The 27,295-nt window shown below is 39.0% G+C and overlaps 1 protein-coding gene across 1 annotated transcript in view; it reads right to left on the bottom strand.

Annotated features, from left to right (window-relative positions):
* Window positions 1-916: 916 nt before the first annotated feature.
* The window catches only part of XRCC4 (X-ray repair cross complementing 4), a 182,672-nt gene continuing 156,293 nt past the window's right edge, over window positions 917-27,295 (bottom strand). Inside the window, exon 8 of the mRNA XM_086479703.1 lies at window positions 917-1,097. Coding sequence (XP_086335829.1) covers window positions 989-1,097 — 109 coding nt within the window. The 3' untranslated portion in view covers window positions 917-988. The remainder of the gene's footprint in view (window positions 1,098-27,295) is intronic.

A 27,295-nucleotide genomic window follows, 5' to 3' on the forward strand; every position in this document is an offset into this window, starting at 1 on the left:
TTTCTGAGACAGAAGAACTGGCTTCCTCTGCCTTAAACAAGAATTGATTCAGGCTCTTAAAACTGCAAAGCATAAACCTGACATGCATACTAAGTTCTGTACACTTGATTTTGACTGCTGAACATTAGTAACTTTTTCTTTGATGAAGCTTTAAATCTAAATGAATGCATCAGCTTTGAGCAGGAAACGGTGATGCATTAACAGACTTTGCTAAGTAGTCACTTAACTCACAGAGTGTCTAAGCAAATAAAACCAAAGTTAATATACTTTTAGAATGCATTTTATTTTTTCAGAAATCACCTTAAGAAAAATCATGAAGTATCAAAATCGACAATTTTAAAGGCTATGGGTTTCTACAGAAGGTTAAAATAGAGTCAATATCGACTTTATAAGCACTTTAATCCCAAAAGCAAGAATAACTTGTAACACATTATGCCGCAGAGAATCTTCAAGTAAAATGTGAAAGGACATTTTCTTTGGATGCTTCACATCAGAAGATACCATTCTAAACTCACAGTCTAGCTCAATGAAATTTGAAGATGATTTAGCTAGACCATGTCTAAGATGAGCTTCTCAAGAAAGGGGCAGTATATAAGGTAAGTACAGTGGTAGCCTTAATCTTTTTTACATCTGACTTTCTCTGGGGAACATCTGGAAATCAGTTGGTTCTGAATATAATCAGCAGCCAGAGACTATTAGGATGTAAAAATGCTATGATGGTGCTCTCCTTCCCCATATACACATGACAAAAGATCTACACAGAGGGCAAACTGATTTCAAGGCCATCACAAACCAAGCCTAGCAGGCCAAGGGTCTACAACTGCCTAGTGAAGAATGGGGACAAGCGCAGTGCAGGACGATCACAGCAATGTGTCATTGAATACCTCAGAGTAACAATTTCAGCTCAGTGTCTATAACAAAGCCTTTTAGTTTTACAGCTTATCTCCATTAGAAGTGCCAGTTTCTCTGTTTCTCAGCCATCATGTAGCTAGATGTCATCAAAGAGGTCCTCTGGCTCGCAAGTGTTTTCCAGTGTTTCAAGAGACATCACATCCAGGGAATGCTCGCCTGATGTCTTCTGTGAGGTCAGATCAGGACTGGAAACAGAAAGCAAAGAGATTTGAAACAAATTTAGATACAGATATAAACAATTCCAACATACACACGGCCAAGGTAACTATTTAATGGTGTACTTTGAGCTTTTTGTTAAGGTTACATGTAAGAGAAAAGTGCTTTTTGTAAGACCTAATTACTTGCTGAGATGGCAATGGCAAAACAAACAGATGAAATTCAGCTTATAAATGTCAAGGCTTCAGCTATTTTGTTACAATTTTTAGGACCATGAGAATGATCATTTCACCAACAATTTCCACGTGGAGAGTTAGGGAGAGAACCAATACAGAAAACATACAGAGGATCTGCTCTTCTGCTACTGCATAGGATAATGCAGTAGTATTAACCTGTTAACTGCTCTCAATTTTTCTGCTGGTGCTCACCATGTGTCTATTGTCCAACAGTTTGACATGGAGGCATATGAAGAATCAGACTGAGTTGTCTCCAAGGTCCACATCCTGAAGGTGCAAGCCTCTCTCCAAAGAGTAGAGCAGAAGAAAAGAAAGGCAAATGAAGAAAATCCTTCCGTAAGACACGAACCCAGATATTCAGGGACTTTCAAATTCCCAACCTTCCCCTGTACATATGTTACGTTTACATTTGCTATAAACGTATGGAAATAGAAGCACTCGCCATTCATCGATATGTGTATGATGAGGTGTGGGTTGCCTTCAGACAGCTGGACAGCACAGAGTCCTACCTGAAAGCTTCATGCCTGAATCTGAAATCCATTACATTGAATAACATGCTATTTTGCATCAGTCAGCCCTATTTAGCACTCCTTTGACTGTCCTCCTCAATATAAGGCATTTAGATGTCTCTCGGCTATACGAGCTCCTGGCACTTGCCAAGAGCCCATGTTCACTATTTCTCCTCTCTCTCTGAGACACCATTCTGGTAAAGGCAGCTCTGTCTTATGCCTGAGAAGGCAAGGTATCTTGTTTTTCCAAAAATGGTGGCATTTGCAACAGCTTCTGATCCCTATAGGAAGCTATCTTACATGTATAGGCTGAATCCACGAAAAATCTTTGAATCCTGCACAGACAACTTTACTTTTGGGAGCTGTAAGAGGGGAATTATCGATCACAGATATGGATGTTTTCAGTGACAAAGCTGATGTGACTAGCTGCTTTGAAAACAAGATGTAATCTCTTAATCTTGGCTCAGTATGGTGTAGGGAATCAGTGTAGGAAGCAGGGAGCAGGCGTGTTGTGTTTGTATTGTAGGATTTTGGACTGGCTGGAGTTTCCTAAGTGTTGATGGCTTTATACCCAGGTATATTGCACTGGTGTAATCCTGACAGAAGGTGAAAAATTTGTAGATTATCAAGGCCAACACATCAGCCACCAGGCTGGGAAGAACTAGACAGAAGTGATGGAAAGTATTACTCTCAAATGCTGCCATATGAAGGCTTAGTGCAATGAGGCATGCAAAAGCAATCTTAATTTTCAGACTAATTAAAGCATTTGCCTTCAACCACTCCACACTGTAGAGCCAATACAGTTAGTGAAATTCAGCAATTTTTTTCCTTTAAAATTTGTTTTCAAACAGATTCAAACCCAAGTTTTCCAGAACTTCTACCTAGAAATCTCTAGGGAGTGGAAGTTTTTATAGAACACTGCAATCTTCAAAGAACTTCCTAAGATCCCATACATTGCGTGATTCATAACCTCTGACACTTCAAGTTTGTCAAGCCCTTGGAGCCCCCCACTCGTGCTCCTGGGGAACCAGCAAAAGCCTAGTAAATGCTGAGATTCTTGGGTGCCAGCACTTTCTAAGAGCTCTTCAGTATTCAGACGGATTTCCTCACCACTCTATCCATCACCTCAGTTTTGCAAACCACTTCAAATTCAATGTACTGGTATATTCAGATTATGATAATTACTTCCTCTGGAAGTCTAACTAGCTTTCTTTGCTTTTCTTGAACTCTTCAGAAACACTTTCCTTCAGGTCTGAATAAATTGTATCCAAGCATATTTTTTTTTTCCTTTTGGTATGTAGGGACATCTAGACAGATGTGTGTCTCATCAAAAGTTATTTGGACTAACTGTGAAACAAACCTGTCAGCACCAGACCCTTAGCCAATGACCTCTGGTCAACAGGATCAGATCATCCCATGCTGTTCTGAATGCTACCAATCAACTTATTGATTATTATTGTTAATTTTGATATGCTGTTGATAGCCTAATCTTTTTTTTTTTTTTAAATATAGGTAGCCTACCCCAACACAGTGTGGCGTTCAAGTTTACTTCTTGAAAGTGTGTTGTTCTTTTACCTTTCTAGGTTTATCTAGAGCATTAAATCTTCAGTGAGAACATACGTAAATCACACAGCATGGAACCAGAGACTGATCATTTTAATTAATTCTGAAAGGTCTCATCAGCAAATAAATCAGGCTGTGAATACCTCTGTACCACCAGAGGCTATTTCAGGCACTAGAAGGTTGTTTTAGAGCACGTGCTTATATGCCATATAGGTATATAAGACAAGGCATACAAGACTAAAACACCTCTGAGACCCTGTATTTGTTGACTTTGAGGTTTTACCTACTACAGCATCTTCTGACTTTGAAAAGTAAGCCTGACAGTGCTTAAGCAATGTCAACAACAATTTTATCCTCATTGGCTAAAATAACTGTTTTCAACACTGTACACATCTATAAGCCAAATCACTGTTGAGTTTTAACATCACACAGCTAGATCTATTAAGCTTCTGTGTTCTTGTAACAACGCGGTCCTCATTTAGTCTCCAAAAGCTGTAATACTGTGCCTGCGAATAAAGCCAACTACACTTGCAAAGTGGAAGCATCAGGCTTTTTATATGAAGTTCATAAGCAACTTAATTTTGGTTTTAAGACTTGATGATTCCTATTTTCATGGCAATTATTCACTGAATGCCAACAGCTTGCTTTGTGCTGTGAAATTGTTTTGAATCTTGGATTCTCACTGAAGCTGTATTACCATAGCCTGATGCATAACTGAGTTAATTTCTTTAAATTGCAGTGAGTTGTATAGTCCTCTCTTGCCAAAAAGCCTGTAAGTAAGGGATTCTTCTTGAAAGTTTATTATTCTGTGGGATCACTTTTTGAAGTCTTGCCTTTTGGTAAACTTAAACTCCATTAACACATCTGGAGAACTGCTGACTCCAAGAGATCATTTCATATTTCCTGACTTTTAGTTCAAGCCCTTCATAAATTGAGACAGAAGACCAGATCCACAGCTGGTGTGAATCACTAGAGCACTAATAATGTCAGTGGAGCTCTGCTGACTTAACCAGCTGAGATTCTGGCCCAAGATTTGGCAGGAAGAGGTTACATTACTTGGTATTTCTTTCCACAGCTGAGTAAGAGCCTAAGAAACAGAAGACACACAACACTTCAGTAACTAAACAGCACAGAAACTCAAAGTCGTGCAGGATGATGGCTTCACATAGCTTGGGAGGAAACGCAACACCTTCTTTTGCAGTGGGACAGATGGACCACTCCCATTTGATTCTTGTGATGAATTATTCCTGAGTTCACACAGACTCCAGAGAAGACCCACACAGTACCGTTCCTACTGCAACAGAAGGCCAGATCCACGGGATAAAGTTTGTGAAGCAGTATGAATTAGAAAATAATCTCCTACATGACTGCTACAAATGACACGATTAAATGTGCCACTTCCTAGTGGCAAAAAGATCAAGCAAGTTGTAGCTGTGCTGAACGAAAATTAGCTCACAAGTTGACACATCAGCACAACTGCTCATCTTGAGGTACTTCTTGCTGGAAAAATGAAAGGTTCTCACACTTATCTACGCTTGTATAGCCAGTCTGGCATGTTGTAGTCATGATTTTACTCAAGTTTTTGTTCTTGAGTAACTCTGATGGGATTTGAAAGAGAAATACCCTTGTAAATTAACAGAGCTATAAAAGTTTCCCAAGAAACTTAGGTAATCTAGGAGGCATACTTGTGTCCTTGGATCATTACATTATTTTCCTAATTTTTTAGAAATTAAAATAATCAGTTCCAATCAAAAGCTGTCATTTTACTAAGAAAGGAGATTTTAGCTCTGCCAGAAGGTGTGTAGCAGTGTTTTAGGAAAAGGCTGAATTCTCAGTCTGTATATCTTTTGTTAGCTTTGTTTAACAGTTAACTTTTGTCATTTATCTGAAAAAAATGAAGGCTTAAGACCATGAATAGATATTAACAGAGGATATAATCTGATATATACCTTCTTTGGTATCATAAAAAATAGGTGGCAGCAGCAGCTCATGAACAGAGGATTGGTAGTCATTACAGCATTAACATAGGAACAAAAGTGAGGAACCTCAAACACTATTGAACACTCGCATTGCGACTGACAGGGCAAAAGCTCAGAGCAACATTTGTGCTCCAGAGATGTTGCTTTTAGTTCACCCCAAGAGAAAAACCTGGATTCTTCCATTTATCAGCAATCTGCTGTTTTGGCTGTATAAACATGATCTTCACACAAAGTCCTCAGAAGAAAGGTACTCATCAGCCATTGTTATCAAGGAAGAATTATGAAAGGAGCTTTGAGTAAAGCTCATGGCTACACGTAAAACCTTGGACTTGAATAGCCGATGCCCTGTGGTGTGAGCTCTTGGGAGATATCATATTGACTGCCTACGGCTACTGGCCAAAAAGAGCAAAGTTCAACCACAAAAAGAAAAAGAAACAGTGTAATGGAGGAGAGGGAAAAGCCTCTGATGTTAATAGATGCATCAAGAACACTATGTGCAGACGGACCTCTTTAAAGTTGAATATTAAAAATGTAAGTAGACTAAATTGAAACTACCTGTGATCAAAAAGACAATGAAATTCCCCTTTACAGAAATGCTGCAATGACTACAATATAAGGTGAATTCTAAAGCTATTTTTCTTTTAAATTCAATTTAAAATGGAAAATGAAACTCAACTTGGTCTAGGTTTTGGCAGTATTATGAGTATTCAACTTCCAAATAATAGTCTTCTGTGGCATTTATTCCTAGAAATAATATGAAAATTTAAAATCAATATTTCTAATTGATCTAAACATAAATTGCAGCAACTCATGAAGAACTTGCTGGATACGATCACCTTCATGATTTGAAATTACAGTTGATGGACTTTTCCCTAAGTTACATTCTTGAAGAAAATGAAATTTTTTTCTGCCAATTTCAATCATCTGAAGAGAGCAGTGGTGTCAGAGATCATCAGAGCCCAAGCTGTACCTGGCTCCAACACAAATTCACAGAGGCTAGAGAAAAATACTCAAGAAATAGCTGAAAAAAATGATTTCTAGCTTAAGTGATACTGTCTCCATCCCTCTTAGAGAACCTTCTATGTGTGGAAGGAATGTTTCCTACAGTCAGTGTATGAAGCAAACAGTCTAGTCTCACTCATGGTCAGCAGACAGATAGTAATAAGATTGCTCAATTACACAGTTAATGAAGAATATTTTTAATGCAGCAACCACAAATTTAATAATCAGCCAGGGAATCAATGTTCCTTAATAAGCTTCCACCTCTGGCTGAAAGCCAAGCTGCAACTGCACCTGCATTCATCACAACCACTGTGCAGTAAGATAAGTCTGGAATTCCCTCAATAAACAAAACTTCAAGCAAAACTTAAAAAAACAGGACAATTGCTAAACACTGTCTTAAGCTCTTGCAAGCACCACTCTTTGTTCTCTAGAACTAGAAACTATCAAATGGAGGATAATTTTGATATATGCTTATACAAGTTGTTTTTTTTTTCTTTACATATCCCTGGAATCCTTCTGAGGGAGAAAATTGAACTGGGAATCCCTTAAACATCACAGAAGTTGATATAGTGACTGCAGCAAGAACAAACTCACAAACAAATCTGCTACAATGAGAAGATACTCATATATCGCTTACTGATAAAACTTTTAATATTGATATAACTTCCAATGACTGGTCTAGATAAGTTCTCAACATTATTAATCATCCACTATTTATCTAGTCCTACGAACCAGATGGTCTAGAAAGATCCTCGGAAAACCATATGTAATGTCTAAATGGCTGCACAGACAACACATTATATAAATGAACAATGCTGACAGTACTTTTTCAGGGACTTGCGTCCGTTCAGTTGCAAATTCCCAATTAACTTCAGTTGGCATAGGTGCAGGTCCTTATTTAAAAAGAACATTCCAGTTTAGTAATATAAATATAGTCTTGGATCTTTTAATCTGATCAAACGCACTTGCAGATGCTTACTAACAAAGATCTACTTCAAAATGTAATAATAGATGTCACTTATAAGGAAAAGCCTAAACCATGTTTGTTTTAGACAAGTGGCACACATTTCTGTGGCTTATTTCCACTTAAACTCCTTCTTGCTTAAATAAACTAGACTACATTCACTTTGAGGAACATACTAGCACCACTGCCTTCACTGGGGAAAGAACACAAATCTCTTAATTCTAACTGCAAGAGTATATAGTAAAGGAAAACTTGGTTCGTTTAGGAATTTTGTCAAGGTTTTCCATGAATCCAGTACATTGCAAATTTATTGGCAAATGCTAGAAGCCATTTCTCATAGTCCTTAAGCACTATTTATCACATACACATTTATATAACATCAGCACTGGCTAAATTATGTCATAATCCTTTTCCAGGCTGTCAAACCCTGGAAGCTGCTTTCTCTCCCTAACTCTTTCTTATCCCCTCAGGGTGATCGTAAACAGTAGCCAGAGACCTAAGGGGGCAAATAAAAATCCCTGAACCAATTTCTCGTGTAGGAAATGTGTGTCCTCATGCTCCTCCGTCTGTTGTCCCTGAGGACAGAAGGGGTCGAGATGGCTGTTGCAGCCGTCGCACAGTGGTGGAGTGTGGAAGGACAGGTTTTCCATCTGAAAATGTGAAGCCTGCAGATGTCAGCTACAACTGCAAAACCACACTGAATCAAATCATGAAAATAAAAGCGTATCACTGGAGGAAAATCCAGCAACCCTAAAACATAAATTGTGTTTCAGGTGTTCCGCATCTTTTAGACTCCTTTCCAGCACCGAAGCTGAGTGGCTGTTTAAATCCCAATGACTTCAACAGCATGTGCTTACAAAGCCTCCCGAACCACAGCCTCAGCTTGCAACTCTCTGGGGTCAGCCCTTTGCATTGACTGCTATAGAATGAAACCCACAACTTCACAAATTAATAAAATTAAAATTATTCTTAAAGAAAAATTGATTAGTTCAGTATTCATATGATGAGAAATTTTCTCTTAATACTAGATTAGGGAACTCTGATATCTTTACTAATTACTAGGTATAGCTACAAACATCCTCTTCTCAGAAGGATGTAGGACAACCTATGGATGTAATCCTAAAAATGATCTTTTAAAAACTCCTATGACTGAATTAAGCAAATTCTTTCTCTCTGCTGAACAATTTGTACTTGTATACGTGGGCATCAGTAAAAACCTATTACTGCCCAGATTACCTACTATCCACAGATCTGCTCAGCAGGTTTTGGAACATTCACTTTAACCAGCTTATTGCAGAAAACTACTTTGGATCAGTACAGTATATGGATATGAATGTATGTATTTTCTAATGAAAAAATGCACTTGGAAAGACAGAGCAGCAGTGGGCTCTTAATAAATCTGGGAGCAGTGAATTGAATAAACTGGGAGCAGGTTTCAGTTTACAAGTTAAGGTAGAGCAGATAAAGTGTAACAAGCTTTTTGCCCCTTCTGACAGGACTCTAATAGGTCTCTATTGAATATAAAATTGTTTTAGTACCAAGGATTGTGCTTCTCTTAACTTTCCTTCAACCTCTCCTATGTTCCTTCTGCCCCCGCCCCAGCCAGTTCTGAATTCATTCATATTTCTCTAAAATAAGATCAAACCTTTGATATTTAAGATCAGATCCCTGCCTACAGCAACACCTGTGAGAGCTAAAACATGTCCAAACAGCAGTACCAAAAAAAAAAAAAAAAAGAAAAAAGAAAGAAGAGGGGACACCACATCCAGCCCTTTGAAAACACAAGGAAAAAAGTAAAAATAGGTACCATTGGCTGAGACAGAACAGAGCTGGACACTGCAACAGCCAGTGTTTTCTGGCTAAAATAGAACTTTTTCTCCTCTGCATTTTCATCATACCTTATCCGTCCTTGAGACATCTCCTCATCCAGGGTAGAGAACAGACATGGCTTTGTCTACCTAATGCCTACCCTATTCCTTACTTTGGGGTGTATAAAGCAAATGAACATGGGCTGAAGAACCTGGCTCTGACTACTGAACTTCTTAATTTGCTGGTAAGACTTCGTTTTACTTTGGACATGTGGTTAAGATGCTTTAACAATCTTCCCTTTAGAAAGCTGTTAAAATGTCTACTCAATAGAGTAAAGAAGCCACTTTCAAAATATATCTGCCATTATTATATGAATCATGAATCATCTGCAGCTCATGATGCAATTGCTGTAAGACATTCTGAACAGCAGCCTTCAGAAGCCATTTTTTCTCCTCCAAAACCCCAACTGGTCTCCATCCATTTCAGCTTTCACGGTCTGCCTAAGCAGCAATATCTGCAGTAAGTACTTTACCAGGAGCATTTAACAATAGACCAAATACCCAAGTCATTACTTGCTGGGTAAATGCTGCAAAAGAGTCTAGACTATAAGATTTTTTAAGAAAGGTTGTACTACCTCCAAAACCAACAAAACCCCAACTAACTAAAAGAATGGGACTGGCCCTCTGTGTTTCTTTCACAAAAATTCTTTTATAAAGTGGTTTTTTCTTCTTAATGAGCCTCACCACTTTTTATTTCTGTAAATGGTCAAATTCACAGAAAGATCCTTTAGCCCTTAAATTTCAGAATTTCCTTTTGTGACAGAACAGTCCTGCATACATGTTGTACCAGGTTCAAGGGACAGTCTCAGCTTATTCACACACACACAGACCTCCCCCAGCGCTATGGTAATGAAGGTCAGAGACTTAACTGGTGCTAAACCAGCATCAGTCACACCCCAGCTGGCTGCAACTGTGCTGGGATTGCTGTAGATCTGTCCACAATGGTGGAAGGGAGGGAAGTCCAGAATGGCCACCAGTCAAGACTTGTCTCTGCATTAGCAGGCCACCCATCTTGGTTTTGAGAAAGGAACCGAGATGACCAATGAACAGGAGTTACAAGACACAAATTAATGATCGTGGCAAGCTGAAAGACAGCAACCAACTCTCTATTTTAAATGGAAATTTCTGATTACTAACATTCCATGAACATAGGCACAGTTTTAAGGAGCCCATGCACCACAAGTCCCTCTATCAGATGTTCCTTCTCAGGCTCCAGGCTTTCAGAGACACTTAGTCAAATCAGGAAATTAAGAGCAGGGTCTTCAATAGATTTTAGGCAGCTGAGGCTGGACTATCAGGCTCATTAAGACTACTAACCAGATGCACAAATGCAACCATGAGAACGTGCAACACTGGTATCGTAAGCCAAGGTCCTTTGGGCTACCATGCTCCTATGCTCACCATCCTTACTCGAAGAGATCACCTTATGCTTTACCCTCGAAGCCTGCTCAGCACCTATCTTACTTGGTACTAGGCATGGACACTAGCAAGTTTTATTTCACACACAGGGTACCTAAAAAACATTCATCAGTTTTGGTCACTGTGACCTGCATTGGGTTGAAATCAGTGCCTTCCTGCAATGAAGAAACAGGCCATGTCGGCCAATCTGAAACAGGTAATGAGGAAGACAATTTACCGGATGTCTACAATGTGGGAACAGCTGTCCTTGGGTCAACCCAACGTTGCCCAGAACACGTTCTCCAACAGCAGCCAAAAGCAGATGCTCTTTGAAGAGTACAAAGTGCTTTTCCAGCTTCCAAACATTTTCAGCTCAGAGGCTTCCTAAGCCAGGGTTAATTTCTGTGTATTCAGTAACATTCAGTACATTTCTCTTTCACAAAATGGCCCTGTCCCACCCTCAGCCCATATAAATTTCTAATATTCCCAAAATCTTGAAGGGAATACATAGGAATAGGAAAAACACAGCAGAAAACATAGAATACAATGAAAAGGGAGAAAACATGACAAAATTGATTAGATACCAATGTACAATAATTTTCTTTACAAAGCTATTTCAGTTCTGCAGCCTAAGTCAGAGTTTATCTTCCGTTGTGATATATCAGTATAAACCTGAAATACCTCCGCCAAAGTTTTCTTGTACAGGTCTGGTTCAAACCACAAACTTTATAAAATTTTAACCCGCAGAGAACCTTGATAATTGCGCTGGTGCTGCACCACTGACAAATTTAGATAGCTTGTCTTTTTGTGAGTTTCAGTACAGTGCTGTAAAGGATTTTTTAATCTCACAAATGCATTAAGAGAAAAGGGAGCATCATGCAGGTGGGCAACTGGGACTTTATTAGGGGAAGGCTGTTGTCAATCAGAGTAGAATAATCATAGTGTACATGTGAAAAACAACCCAGTGTGCTATACAGATGAATCACTGAAAATCCAGTTATACCTGCATCTTGGGTTATTGTTAACAGGTCCACTTACGGGGAACCCATCTGGTTTTATTCACACGACAGTACTGGGAAACAGGAAAAGAGTAACACACATTTTTCAAGTACACTTCCTCACCTGATGTCTCTATTTTTCCCTTCCAGAGAAAAAATAAGAACCGATAGTAGGTTTATAGGTCAACATGGCAGAGAAGTCACTGTCTTCTGTTAATTAAGATTGTGGCAGTTTTAATATTTTGAATCTTGATTCTGTCTGAAATAGGTATCTTTGCAAAGGAGAGAAAGTAAAAGAGCAAAACAGAGAAGTTCCCCTCTGAAACACAGCACATAACTGCCTCAGCCGTGGCATAAATTCTCGTGATCTGAATGAGCAGTTCAGAGAGTACAAATGGATGCAAACAATTTAAAAAACCTAGTCATGTAAAAAGCCTTTTATTTTTTTTAAGTGTTATTATAAATAAAAATTGTTGTTTGAAGAGCTTTCCAATAAGTCTGGCAGCCAGAAAGCATTTATGGTATCACTAGGAAAAAAAAGAGGAATTTTTGAGAATTCAGTTTCAAGCCTTGATTTTCAGTTCGAGCTTAGCTTAGCTCTCCTTTTAATAAAATCAGCTTCTTTCAGAGCAGAGTTAGACTAAGTCACTGGCACTTTTTAAATTATTGCACATGGAATTACCAAAGCTCTTTAGCTCTGAGGACTCATCTCAGGGGTGATGAGTTCCCGCTTTCACTTGTTTCAGCACAGTGCGGGGTAAGTTGCAACTACCTCTGTGACATTGCTGGCACGCAGCCCTCCTAATCCCCGAGTGAATCTTCTACAGAGTTTTATTACTAACAATATGTACCACAACAATTGACTGTATTGTACATACACATACATACTCTGGCCTGTTAAAGATTATAGGCCTGGTCATAAAAGATGTGAGTTTCCCCACTGGCTGTATTTTGCTTTGCATAGGTTCTTTGTACGCAACACACCAACATCAGCCTCCCAAGACTCAGCAGAAGGTCAGTGGACTTTATTTTTAACCTATTCACTTTTTTCCCCTCAACATGTCTGGACTTACCAGTGAGACAGTAGTTCAAAGTATATGGCCATCTTATTGCTTTCTATCTTTAATGGCAGAAAAAAACCTAAACAAACAAGACTGTTCGAGTTGTGTCTGCGGGTTGTGTCTGCTATTAGGTTTTGACACAAACCAGAAGCAAGGAAACAAACACAAAGCACATCCTACTCAATGGTTAGGTTTCAGTGGTGATATCTGTATATTTACTGTGTATGTAATTGCTTCTGCATTGTTCTGTCAGGTACACAGCATTCACTGTAAATGACTGTCTCAATGTAAAGCATGCAACAGAATCAATATAGAAATTAATAGGTGCTGACACATTGATTCCATTCAGATTTTTAATTATGAGAACATTTTAGAGAAACATTACTGAAATAATAAAATTATTGATATTGATCCCTGTAAAAATCATGATACAGACAGATATTTGGAATAAAGCAGCAAACTGAGAAGGCTGTTTGACTGTGTGGCTGTTTCATAACCCACATTGCTTGTAAAATAACTGATTGACCAGCTTTCCACCAGCTGCTATGAGAAGAGGAATCCATTCTACCTTTTCATACTTGTTACTGCTAATTGTAATAAGATATTCAGGCAACAGTAATAAAAGCTTATGCTAAATCTGGTGGGAACTGATGAAAGCAATTATGGTGAGGGCTTGGTGCTGTCAAACTGTCAAGTTTCAAGCTTAATGTAATTCTTTGGAGTTTATGCTTTCTTTATTCTAGAAGAAAAAGGCTGCAAGCCATTTTCTGTTGAGAATGCAATGAGACCAAGGAAACAGACCATTTAACTGCAGAATGCCGAAACACTACACAAAGCACCAATAAATTATACATCATGTCATAGCAACTCTTCAGGAAGGGACCTGTCTTGCACTCTTGGATATTACTAGTGAAAAAATAAGACAAGGGCCTGGAGGCTGTTGGTGGATTGGAGTGCAAGAAATTTCGGGGGTCTAGAAAGCATCTTCATCTAAATTTTATCAATTGTTTCTATTTTTTCCAGGCTAAAGACATGTTTCATTGTGGAGGAAACAATGAAATAATATAAAATAATAATGAGTCATTAGGTTTAGCCTGAATACTATTTATCAGCAGAATATATTCTGCCTAAAGGTTTTCCTACAGCTGCTTGCAAAACTAGCACCAATGCTAATGCCCTACGCACACACTTCCAAGTTGCACAAGCTTTGTGGCTATAAAAAATATTGAACTGCCAAAACAAGGTGCATTCTACATCCTATCTGTATGAAAGTAAAGTATGGCATAGACAGTGACACTGACAATATGGCACCTACTGTGTGTTTCCTCTAATGCCCAGTGGAGTTAGCTGCACAGCACCCACAGAGAAGTGCCGTCAAGTCTACAGAATCATAGAATCCTGGAATATCTCAAGTTGGAAGTCACCCATAGGGATTATTGAGTTCAACTCCCTGCTCCTTGCAGGATGACCCAAAACTACGCCTTATGACTAAGAGCGTTGTCCAGACGCTCCTTGAACTCTACACATCAACTCCGTCTTCGGTTCTCTGAAGCTGAAGCCCCTGTGATGGTGAAAATCATCCTGAAAGATGACTGGATGCACCAGGAGGCAGATCTTTCACAAGACATTACTTTACCTGTTTGTTTCAAATATTTTGTGAAACAACACCTGTCAGTCAATAGTGAATCTGAACTGGAATGGAACAGCTTGCAGAGCAGCCAGTGAGTAGACAGAAACAAATTACGACGTGTGCAGTCAACTTCAGTGGAAAAAATACTCCACCTTGATTTGTGTTTTAATTCTACACCAAGGGCAGAAAGATTTTCTCTCTCATTGTGAGGCCAGGTGCATTAAAACTTTGTGAAAAAGAGTACAGCATAGGGCTACATAAGGGACCTAGATAATGTGATGGGATCTGGCAGAGATGCATAACCTAGGCAGGAATGACCACAGAAGGAAACGCCAGCTCTGGATCTAGGAGTGTTAAAGTGCCTTCTATACTATCTATGTCACATCTGCTTGCCTCCAGCAAAGAGGAGGTGTGGCCAAACTATAAATAAATCAGCACGGTATATGAAGAACAATTGAGACTTTAATAAAACTAGTATTAATGACTTCAGCTAGTGACAATTACTGTGTTTTTTTTTAAACCCAACTTTCATCTGTTAGCTAAAAAAATCACAACAACAAAAAAGTAATGTGTTAATCTACAGCCTAGGAGACTGTTTAGCAAATGAATTAAACCAAAGCTGTCCCCAGGCAGAAGGGGTAGAATGCACTAAATAGAAAAGCAACTTATGGGCATAGTATCATTTGCTGCTCAAAGATAAGATCCCTACACCTACAGAAAGGGAGGCTGTTCGGACTTAAAAGTACTTCTGTTCTTCCCTGCACAACAGTTTAATGAACAGACAGGCACATTTAACCGACTCTCTCTTCATAACAGGAAGTGCTCCACAGACAGAAGAAAGAATTGGCAGACAAGACACAAAGAATAAAACTCTTATTTGATTACTAAAGCTGCTGCAAAACCAAGGCAGAAAGAAATACTCAGGCTGCCAGGTAGAATTTGTATCATAAGATGTTACTTTGCTTCCTGTAAGCGTCCTAGAGTTGTTCCCAGCATTACAAAAATTATCAGATTCAGAAGGCTTGGAATTGGACTAGAGGCTTATCAAAACCACCCAGTTCTCAAGCCTTTAAACAGCAGAAAATCATGAAAGGATATACGTCTTGTAAGATTTATGTATTACCCCTTTCAGAAACGAGAGGGGAAAAAACTCAGCCATCCCTTTTTTACAGAGAGGGATGAAAACTGGGATAACATGAACACTCAGGACAATTCTTTTGAAGTTTGGATCAAAAAAGGAATGAAGCCTTGGGGGCAGGGGCAGAGGAATGAAAGTTACTACTTTATTACATTGAGTCATTCATCCTCAGCACTTTTGTGTGTTTATTACATGTCAGTAACCACAAATCAGACAACAAAAGTATGATAAAACTAGCCATTCCTATAAAGAACTTCTTACAGATGATTCTTAATTCAAAGGTGTGGGTTTTTTTTCTTTTAATTGTTGGCTGAAAAGACAAGAACTATAGTGAAACTGTCTCTGGTGCACAGTCCAGATCAATGAGGTGAACAGCTAGAACTAAATCAATAAAGGCAATAATGAATCCAAAGACACTTCTCTTTAAAGCAAAAAACCCAGGTGATTCAAATTCCCTCACAGATACTGTCTGCCTCACCAGAGCTGACTGTCCTCCACAAGGCTTGAAGCTGATGAAGCTCTGTGCTGCTAAAATGCCTCCAAAAAAGAAAAAAGAAATAAAAGGAAAATTATGCTGTGAGTATTGCATCATTGTATGAATGGCCTTTGGGGCTCCCCCCTCTCTCCATCCCATAATCTGGAGAAGGTAAAAGCAGCTGCAAAGGCACACAAGCCCCTTAGGAGACCCATGAGACGCGTTCCACCCTGGTGCCCCAAGGCTCACTAGCAGACACCACCGGGACGCTGCTCTGTGTTATCAGAAAACAGCACTTGGCTGCCGCATGGACTCTGTTTTTGCCTGCCCCAGCAATATCACACCCATCCCTACTGCAATGCTAATATGTATGAAGACTGAATTGTTACAAACCAGGGTGAGGGAGAGAAAAGTATGGGTCTCCTAACTAAGCAATACAAGTTTGGACAAAAATCACATTTATAGGAGGCTGTCACTGGCAGACTGGAGGTGGCTGCTGGAGAAAGGTGAGCAGATGTCATGCTATGTAGTAAAAGCAAGTTGTTATTGGCACAGGCTTAGAATAGTCACATTGCACATGTGTGTCTAAACCGCAGTGGCTTATGCAGCTTGTTCCAATCGAGTGCCAAAAATACCTATCTTCCCACCGTGCCTCTCCATGCATTTCATTTATTGCTTCCACCCTAGTCATCCAGCAGTCCAAATGGCAAAATCCAAGTGCTGCCTCTGAAGGGAACAGGCAGACAGTAGCTGGCTGGCATAAACCCAGTATGGGTCCAAATTGGGAAAAGCTGGATCTGGGCCAGCTAGAGAAAAGGCAGCTTTCGTGGCAGGAACAGTTTGCAAAGGTTATGTACTCCACACTCTAGCAGAACCTCCAATAGACGATGTACTGCTACCCTTTCCAAATGTGACCTCCCTTAACAGACAAGCATGTCCCAGAACCACTAAAGGGTCTGCTGAGTTAATGTGTTACTAGTGCTTCTTTGTGCACAAATTAAGAGAATCTTCTGAAAAAAAAAAAAAAAAGTAAAAGTCAAAAACCCAGCAAGGAGTATGCAACCGTAGAACAAAGATTTGTCAAGGTGTCTGTTGAAAAGACTACTGGGACAAACCAGAGTATGTATGTAGTAAAACTGTTATTACTGCAGAAACCCACAGTGATAAGTAATGCACGCTGCGCTAATGACTATTTTGCAAGGCCAGATTCCAACCCTGCCATTCAAGGGAAAAATAAAACAACCTTAAACAGGAGATTTGGAAACAGACTCTTCCAACATATCTTGAAGTCAGTTTGTTAGGTAACTGCAGCCTCTGGGCTCCAGCAGTCATCGTGTCTTGCAATATCCTACCTCCACAAGAAGTCCAAGCAAATAATTGTTGTCCACAGACCCCCTGAACTTGTCCCCTACACGACAGCTATTCAGGGAGCTCTGTAGCACCAAGGGTGCATTTTAAAGCCTGACAGTCTCATGGTATCTGAAATTGGAGGCTATTGAGCAAATTTCATGAGGATATGTTCTTGCCAATCCTCCTTGGAATAATCTATGTCTATGAAGCTATTTATATGTATAGCCAGTCAGGAATTTTCTGGCTATGTTTTTCAGCCAAATCAAGGAGACATATTAAATATACATCCACGTTACTTTTAAGAAACACTGAGAAACTAGGGCTTTGGGTTCATAAACCAATGACCTAATTATACTCGCCCACACACAGCATTTTTCCTATTTGTGACAAATAAAATGGCTAGCAACATTTGCTGCCCTTCCTGAAATTTATTGTGCAATGTTCGTGTCACCAGTGGTACTCTGGTCTTTCTTAGACATGACTATTTTAGAGGCTAAACCACATACATTGTCAGAAAGTCATTAGGTCTCCCTCAAATTTAAATCTAATGTTTTGGAAGAGACATTAAAAAAGGCTTACAAACTATATGGTATGTGGCAATGTTCAGCAAAGGTCTTACATCCAATACTAAAGAATATTGCAACATAGTGCACCTGGGCCAGACACGGTCTGATCTGCAGGGGACAGACAAAAAACCTCACACAGGACTTCATTTGACGAAGGGTGTGCATCTTGCTTGGTGCAGCACCGAAGTTGTTACCAAGAGCCAGTATCAGCCCTCCTTGTCTCTTCCGACACTCGGGTGTGTATCTTGGTGGGTCTGAAGTCCATCTAGAAGACTAACAGCAACTAACCATTTCTAGTAAAAGGAACTTTTACAGTTTTTAATTTGGCATTTACAAAAAATGAAATGCAGGTTATACTCTCATTTGCACCCAAGCTTTTAAAAGTGTCCTCCCCATTGCAGAACAAAGCCACTAATACTTCCCTTTAAAATATACCAGATATATCACTGTATAGGGAGGACTGTCTAACGTGTAAAGGAAAGACAGACATTTATTTTATGTTTACCAGAGAAAAAATGAAGATAGTAAGCACCAACCTAAATTTGTTTTTCGAGAGTCTTGTCAAAGAAGGGAACAGAGGACTTGTGCTGTTCACTGCTGTGACAGCACAGTCTTTATTCTCAGCTTTTTTGGTTTCTGTTGTACAGTTGATCTCGTGTTTCTGGGCAAATACACTAAAGACAGGCAACAGGTAAATATTAAACCAATAACTGCAAGGTGAATAAAAAGGCTTTTCCGAGACAATCTTTTACTTAAAGCTAATTGTTTCAGTACATTAATCACTTAGGCTTTAATTTCTGTGCTGCTGGAAACTTACTAAAAGAATCTAACAAAGCCAAATGATCAAACATGCCTTTCTCTATATATTTGTATATTAAAGGAGCATTTAATGAATATTAATTGGAGCAAGTCCTCTGATCTGGACAGCCATGGCTTTAAGTTTAACAGAAATTTCCAACAGAATTACAGTTACCTCAACAAAAGACGTAAAAATAACTTTGCATATGTTTATCATAGCAATTCATCCTTACATGATATTTTTCAACTAAAACAGTTAATTTTAGAACAGAAAGGAGTGTATCTTGGTTTCTGTCAAGATAAACAATCATGACATGTAGTGCCCAGAAAATAATCCAAAGCGACAAAATTGATTTTGGAAAATGACATTCACTAACACAGCTAATGGTGAGTAATTCCAGGTTGGGATTTACGAGATTTGATTTGAACCATAAACTATTTCTTGGTTTACAGTTCTTTGGAATAATACCTTAACATGCCCGTGGCAGATTTCCCACACAAAAAACTCGTTCTAAAGACATAACTATTTCCTTAGACTAGTAAACAGGGTTTCATTGTACTGATGACATTGTAAGAAATGCAGGCTTTTGATTAAGGGGATTATCATTGAAATAAAGACAGATCACATTCTGAACTCAGTCGGATTAGTTGGCATTAATTTTCCATAAAGGTATCATGTTGGTTATATTTCTTATGACTTGAACTTTTATAGACACATTTCGCAGAATAATTAGGATCTCCTATTCACAAACAATCCTCTGCTTCTGTTTCCCCTCCCTACACACATTCTCTGTACAGCATGTGGACGTTACAAACATTGCGGGCAGCAAAAAGCAGGACACACCTTCAGAAATGTGCCTGCTTTTATCACAAATCCAAGGACTAAGCAGTTTCGCCTCCTTTACATCCATGCTCTCCACGCACAGTTGAAATCCAATGCTGTCAGTCTGCACTAGCATTAATTTTTCAGTACCTTGCATGGAACAATCAATTGACTGATTTTATAAGGATTCCTGTGAACGAACAAACCTCCTTGCCTATTCCTTCTGGTTTTGGTCCACATACCTCATTTTCTACATATCAAAGGGGAGCCTTTGATAGTGTTTTCTACATTATAGACCCATACTGTTGGTGCACAAACAGCTGAGCCAGGATTACAAACTCCTCTGTCTTTGGACTGTGCCAAGAGTGTGAGAGCCCAGCATGAAGATGCAGTTCAGTGATCCAAAGTTCCTGTTGTCTAATCGGTCCTTTCACCCGAGCCAGGAGGCAGTCATGCCTCTGCTGTGGTTTTGCAAAAAACATGAATTATATAGCAGTACAATGAACTATCAATTACTGACCCAATTTGCAATGCTGGGAATCAAATCCCAAAGAATCTAAATGATCAAAGAAGAATCGTAGGTTGCAAATTTATTGCTGTATTTTTACTGGAACACAGTTTACTCCTAAAATCATCCGCATTAACACAATACTTGCATGGTCTGGAGCTGTTTAAACAAAACCTCATTCCACAATCCAACATTTCAAGGAAATCAGCCAAGTAATAAGACAAAGCATTTTCTTAAGAGTATTAGAAAAAGTAGGAAAAGTTTTGAAAATTTAACTTTTGTCCCTGAAGCCTTAAATTTTGGAAATCAACCATATAGCATATCTCTTCTAGATTTTGCAATTAAGTGAATGAAAACTGCTATACAGTCTGTTCGGGATTATCAAACCAGTGTAAAAAATTCACTGTTACATCAAACCTGCCATTAAATTTCTTGTGCATTTAGCCACAGGCATTATTATAGAGAAGAAATAACACTTCAAGCTGGAAGAAAACCACTCACTCAGAAGATAAGGACTTAATTTAACCTACAGAGCAAAATGTGAAAGTAATAAATCAGCTAAGGGGATGCATATAGCATAACATAAGCAGCAATGCAAACAGCACTTGGTTTTCATTGGTATTTTCCACTCTACATCCTGTTGATGCATTGTTAAAATCACTGGAAGCAGAAAAAGCACAAATTTGAACTCATGTTGGCATGGGTGAGGTTTAAATGGATGAATTTATGGAATCTTTTGCAGCCACCAGCCACAGCTTTCATAGAAGGAACTTCAGAGGGGAAAGAATCTTTGGTCACTTTCCAGTGAAGTTAAATCTCCAGGAGAAATTTTTAGGCAACATCAGACCACAATTGCAAAACAACAGCCCCTGTGATTTCTGACAAGGCATCTCACCAAGCAACGTCCCTAACCCATAACTGGGGGGAATGTGTGAAAAGAGACCTGTTCTGAAGAAGACCAGCACGGAGTACATCTCAGTAGCAACACGGTTGGGGTTTTTTTGCTGTGGTGGACACACAAAAATTTTCACTCTTTTTCTTCTTTTCTAATAGTTCACTCTTCTTGAGTGTTGTCAGTGGGGTCCCTCACATTAATAGGTCTCAAAGTTACTAGCCTTCTCTGAGAGCACTTGGTTCAAGCTGCCTGAGGCCTCAGAAGCTTCAAGATCTCTTCTGTAATTCTGCACATTAGGATCTTCTGCACTTTGGATGGAATCTCATATTGGCTACCATAATTCTACCGGAAACAATGCTCCCGGTACCAGGAACCTGCAGTAAGATTCAAAGAGCTGAAGCTCCTCCAAACACACAGAGAATGCACTTCTAGTCAGTCTAGATCAATAAGGAACACAATGGATTCAACTGATGATTTGGGAACATAGAAGGAATCAGAAAAAAATATGAAACTGAATGGACAGATGCATATACCAAAGTACAGTAGTTCTGCATGATCTGACAGGAGCAACGAGAAGGCTATCCTACCATACACCAGCCACCTAGATCTAACCAGAGGCTTTAAACACTTACACAGGGATCTGAACACAAGGACTAAGACACTCTTCCCATCTTTGGCCGGCTACCAGTGCCAGACAGACTTACACATACCTTTATAGTCCAGAACATCAGATTCTCTGCCCCTTGAGCCCTTGTGCTTTTGCAGCTCCTGGACCCCTAAAAGTAAAGACCTTGGGCTTCACCTGGCAGACTACTGTTTGTGTGTAGTGCAAGAGAGTGACAGACAGAAATCCCAGAGAGGCACTGAGCGTTATAAAGAGTTGCAAATACAGTCCACAAGAGCTAGAAATCTGATTCCACAGAGGATGCGGCTAAAAACCTGAAGAATATATTCAACAAAATGCTCAGATTAAAAGATGTAAGCAGACTTTTTACAAAATACACTCAGCTGTACTGATCTTACAAAAGATGCATATGTGCCATGAAACGCTATGGTTGAAACTAAAAAAATCCCATAGCACTACTCTTCTGTGTGCTGCTGCTCACAGACACAGGATTATTCTCTTCATTATAGTTCAACTAGTCGAAGAGCCCCACTCCCACATGCCCCTGATGGAAGGAGAAGCAGCACAGAAAGTCAGATACATTCTTTCCTACTGCCTATCTTAAACAGGTTTATAAACCTGTTCATGTGTTATGCTTACAGGATCACTCTACCCTCGTGATCTATCTCTGCTTTCAGATTCCCTAAAAAAGAACAGAGCTTTGTTCCTAAGTGTCTAAACCATGAGATTTAAGTTCTCCAGTGTTTTCAATGCTTTCAAAAACTGTATCTTTTCCTTTGGACAGACCAAATAGCATCATTAGCATCACTTGAGAACTGCAGGATCAGACAGTAGCGCAGGCACATATCCGTACTTTCTGCATATGAGTTAGGTACCGAAAATACTGCAAGGGTCTTTCTACACAGACAAAGACGAGTTTTTCAATCACAGTAACTCATTCCAGCAGAAACGACTCCTAATGTGGATTTGGACACCATTCAGCACAGTAAGTATCATTTGAACTGGTGGCCTTGATGCCCTTAATGAAATCTCAACTTACACCACGTTCAGCTCATCTGATCTCACAACACTAAAGTGTGACTGCAAGAAGCACAGAGATAACACCAATGGAGAACACGCATTTTATCTATACAAATAATTTCTAAGAAAACAAGGTGCATGACGAGGAGGCAGGATGCCCTGACAACTAAAAGAGAAATTTGCCAGAGACTTCAGTGCTTGCGTCTATCTCTCTTTACAAATCTAGAGCTGTACTGGCTTTCTTGCACGTACAAGTTAATGAATTTCTCTATTTACATCGGTTTTCCAGAATATCATATTAGATGAGGGGTCTTTATTTACCTGTAATTCCTTACAAAGGACAGTGAAGAGAAACAAGCTCCCTGGAGTTCATCAAACTAATCTATTTCCTGCTACAGAAGAACTCTTCCTCATTACTAGTCTTTTTGCAGTACAGTTTTAAACGAAAAAAGACAAAGAGATGAAGATTTAAATGAAGAGATGCTGCTTCATTTTTCCCTGGAAACACTATTTTGCAAGTCAATAAATATAACTGACAATTTCTTTACATATTGTCCAATTTACATATTGTCTTTCTCACTTCAAGTCATCTTACTTAAACTCGTTTCTCATACTACATTCTCTGCTTTGTGTTGATACCCTTCAAGTGTTATCAAATGTTTCCTGTGTTGTCCTTTAGCCAGCCTGCATGCATTTAACCTAAAACCTTTCCTTATAAATCCAGGCTCCAAATACCTTTCCTGCGTATCCTGCTCTTCTCTCCACTTCTCCAGCTGTCAATTTCTTTCTGCTAACGAGACTTCAGATCCCGAGTGACAAGAAACCTCTGCTTATTAGACTAAAATTGAATTGGTCTTTATTGCTGTTGAATCAGTATTGTAAATTCATGTGTAATTTGCTGTCAGCTACTACTTTTAAGTCTCTTTTGGCATTATGCTTTCCAAGGTTTCTCTCACTCATAGGAATCTGCGTCTCAGATTATTTTGCCCTTGATAGGCTTGCACTATTAATGTTTCTTAAATGCTTTTAAGATGGAAAGCACTATATAAAGTATCCTTATCTGTAAGGGGAAACATGCTCCATTACCATTGTCACATAAACTTCACATCAACACACTTTATGCGTAGTCCTTGGTCATGGGCACTTGATTTCCTAAAAAGCATTACTAACTGAGTACATTAATGGGAAATATTTATGTGCAGGCTATGTACACATAGGAGCTGGGGTACGCATTGTAGGTGTTACACACACAAAATATAGCTCAAATGACTCTGTTGTTTATGTATTTAATGTAAACAGAAACTTAGTCCAGTTTGCAATTTCGTGTATGTATTTTACACCGATTTTCACTGTATAAACACTGTCTTACTGAATTATTGACTTCCTAGAGACATCTGGTGCAGGGAATTGTTCAATACTGAATGAAATGGCATTTAAGTTTACGCAGCTTAGGTATTAATTATTCAAAAAACAAATAAAAAGCCCCCTGTACTTTTCTACTTAGCATTTCATACATTTGAGTTTAATGTGTATCATTTCAAATGCTCTGTTCCACAAAGAAAAACCAAGTATTTCTGTACACTTTAGCACCTTTAAACCACAGGTAATTAAGAAGAATGCAAGCTATTGTTATTGCAGATGATATTGTGCAGCATCCATTCTGACCACAGAAGCTGATGTCTCACAGCACCCTCAGGGACTCACAGTTCATAGTTTGTGCGTTTATAATACAAAGCACATGCCCAAGGGGTCAATGAGCACTGGGGAGACAAAGGAAGGAAATAGACTCAGATAATTTGTTAAAGCAGGGATTAAATAGGTTGGTGAGGTTTGCTCTTCCAAAATGCTGCATTCTTGGTCCTGGTCCAATAAATCACTTACCATAGAAGTCAATGGAATTATTCAGAAATTTGAAGGTTACATTCATGTTTACATGTTTTGTTTGTTTGGGATCTGCAGTCAGCACTCTCCAGGATTGGTCTACCATTTAGGTCTACGATTTAGCTCAAGGGGTTTTTTTGAGTCTATCAACTTTTGACTCAGAAACCTCTGTGACAAATTTTCTGCAAGCATAACTTCAAAGGGAGGTGGATGGCATATCTTCACTTCTACCTGTATTTTTTTTCCAACAAACCTATTTACTATGGGTCACGTTATGAGGTATTTTGTCATATTCCCTCTTTTTCTGGACTAATGTCCCTCTCCAAAGTTCAGACCAAAGAATAAAAAACAGCAGTTGATCTTCTTGAAGACTTTGTTAAAGCAGGGATTAACAAAGATAGAAATCAATTCTATCCAACTATCTAATGTTTTTGTATGACAGCTTATGCTTGTTGTACTATAACACTATGAGTGCTAGGTGTGTTCCCACTATTGCTTTCCACAGGTGGAGGCTGATACATGTGTGTCATATTTGCTAAACCATAGTTTCAGTTAAACCACCAGCAGACTGCTTATTTTGGAGATTGTTTAGGCAAAACAGCACATAGCCAATGCACCCGTCATGCTACCACAAGACCAAAAAATGTGTGTTTGCCTCCCTTATAAAACACAGAAGGGAGCCCTAAACTCGTATAAAATGTCTAGACTCTGGATAAACAGTCACCAAAGCTGGTGCTGTTGCTAGTTACTGAATTACCATGAAGATGAAGCTGCTCATTAACAGTATGCCAGTCATGTTCAAGGGTGAGATGCAGGTTTAAGACAATCTTTGCCCTCCAGGGATTTGCAGTCACCTACAGTCCCGAAGTCACAGTCTCAGGACCAGTTTCCCGGGCTCCACTCACCAGAGCAGACCTTCCAGTCACTCTGCAGGTCATCCTCAATCCACTTCTCAACTCAAGCACATCTCACTTCCTAAGACCCAGCTTTAGTATATGAGGATTTGCAGTATCTGTGTCAGTATTATTGGTATTTATAACCACTCTCCTCAGCAGCACGTCAAAATGCATCTTGCCGAGACGCAAAGGCATCCCCTTGCAGTTACAGTGTGCTTATACTATTTATATAACATCATTATGAATTCAGGACAGTCTGCACAGACACAAGGGAAACTTAAGGTGAATAAACAACATGTAAAGGAAAGGGGCATACTTTACTAGATACAGTTAGTTTATTTCAGGAGTACAGTACACTTTGTCGTAGTTTCACTCTGTTAACTTGATCATACAAGTTCAACCTGCTTTGTTTTCTACACATTGATATAGTACTTTTAGTTGAATATTACCCTCCATGCACTTTAATGTGTTAAAATTGCTTCAGGTTTTGTTTCCTGGCACAAAGTATATAAACGATGACAACGGAGCTCTGGGGAAAAAAAAACCCAACATTCCTGTATTCTCATGACTACACAAACAAAAAGCCAAACAATTTTTATTTATACTAATGGTAAAAGATAACTACAAAGACGATAAGGACTACCAGAGCAAGTTTGCAAGGGATGACTGTAAAAGAGATGTTTGAGGTGATCACAGCATCCTCAGCAAACATGCTGGAAAACTCATAGCCATTTTAAAAAAGTGATAATGCTAAATAAAACAAATGTACCTATCAGCAGTGATTACCTTCCCAGGTAATGTCTGCCTCCTACTTTCAGTACTGTGAGAAATATTTATAGGAAACAGCCAACTCTAACATGAAAGAAAAGCACCTGTTGCTATTTCCACAAGCAGCAGGTTTAAAGATCTAGAAACTGGGACAGACTTAAAAGAATTTTCCAAGATTTTATCCAGGAATGCCTGTTCTTTGGCTGAAACCAGCTGGGCTCCTTGCTTGAAAATGGCTGATCTTTAATCAAATTGTCCGGTGGGTGTCTGTGACAAAATATTCAGAAGAACTGGGAAAAGAAAACCAGATCCATTTAGACCAGTGACCTAAGCAGAAGCCTGAATTGAGATTTAAAGACATAAAAAGTGAACAAATACATTATTTCATTCTGCTCGTATTCCAAGTTACAGAGGCATAAATAGATAAATATGCCAGTAAAATCAGTTTGGTTTTACTGCACAGTAAGCTCTTATGAATGACCAACTTCTCTCCAGCACATTTTTAAAGAATAATTTGTTCCTAGTCAAAAAGCCTGCATGTCAAATTTCAGCACAGAACAAAATTTTTACAGCAGAGTTATAAATTTTTGAAAAGTGGGTTCTATGTACTCATATACACTTAACCATTACAAGGGCAGCAGGTGTCACTATAACAAATGATGTAAAGTTCAATTTAAACATCAGAGAACAAACTGAAATACTTTGGAAATTGCCACAGGTCACTAACATTTTATATGAAGGAAACAAAAAAAAAAAGAAAAGAAAACCCAAAGTCTCCTCCCTAACATTTAATTTTTTCCCCCACAAGGCAAAGAAAACACAGACGCAGATTCTTTGTAATTAACAGGACTGTGGTTTTAGAGTTAAACATGGGCCAAGAAGTGAAAAGTTAACAAATCATTAGACAACATACATCGCTCTGTATGAGAATTGTAGCAGTCTGCAAAATAGCTTAGGATACATGAGCATGAGGTCAACTGTTTTCAGTAGATAATTGCACGTATAAGCAACTTTACCTCACGGACAAAGCATGCAACACAACACAGGAATATTCTGCCAGTTTCAAAACAACTATATTTTCCTTCCCTGTTATTTAAACAAATACAGGAAGTAAGGTCACTAATCACAGTTATGATTTAAATATTAAGTAAAACTTGTGTGTATCTTCCCTCCTCCCCTCCTTCCCTTTTTCTGCATGTCACTGTAGTGTCCATAGCAGCTATACCGTTTACAACACAACAGCCTCTTCCCCCTCCTTGCTAAGACTCCTTGATGT

Source organism: Leptosomus discolor, chromosome Z (genome assembly GCF_034619465.1).
Source record: "Leptosomus discolor isolate bLepDis1 chromosome Z, bLepDis1.hap2, whole genome shotgun sequence".
Lineage (NCBI taxonomy): Eukaryota > Metazoa > Chordata > Aves > Leptosomiformes > Leptosomidae > Leptosomus > Leptosomus discolor.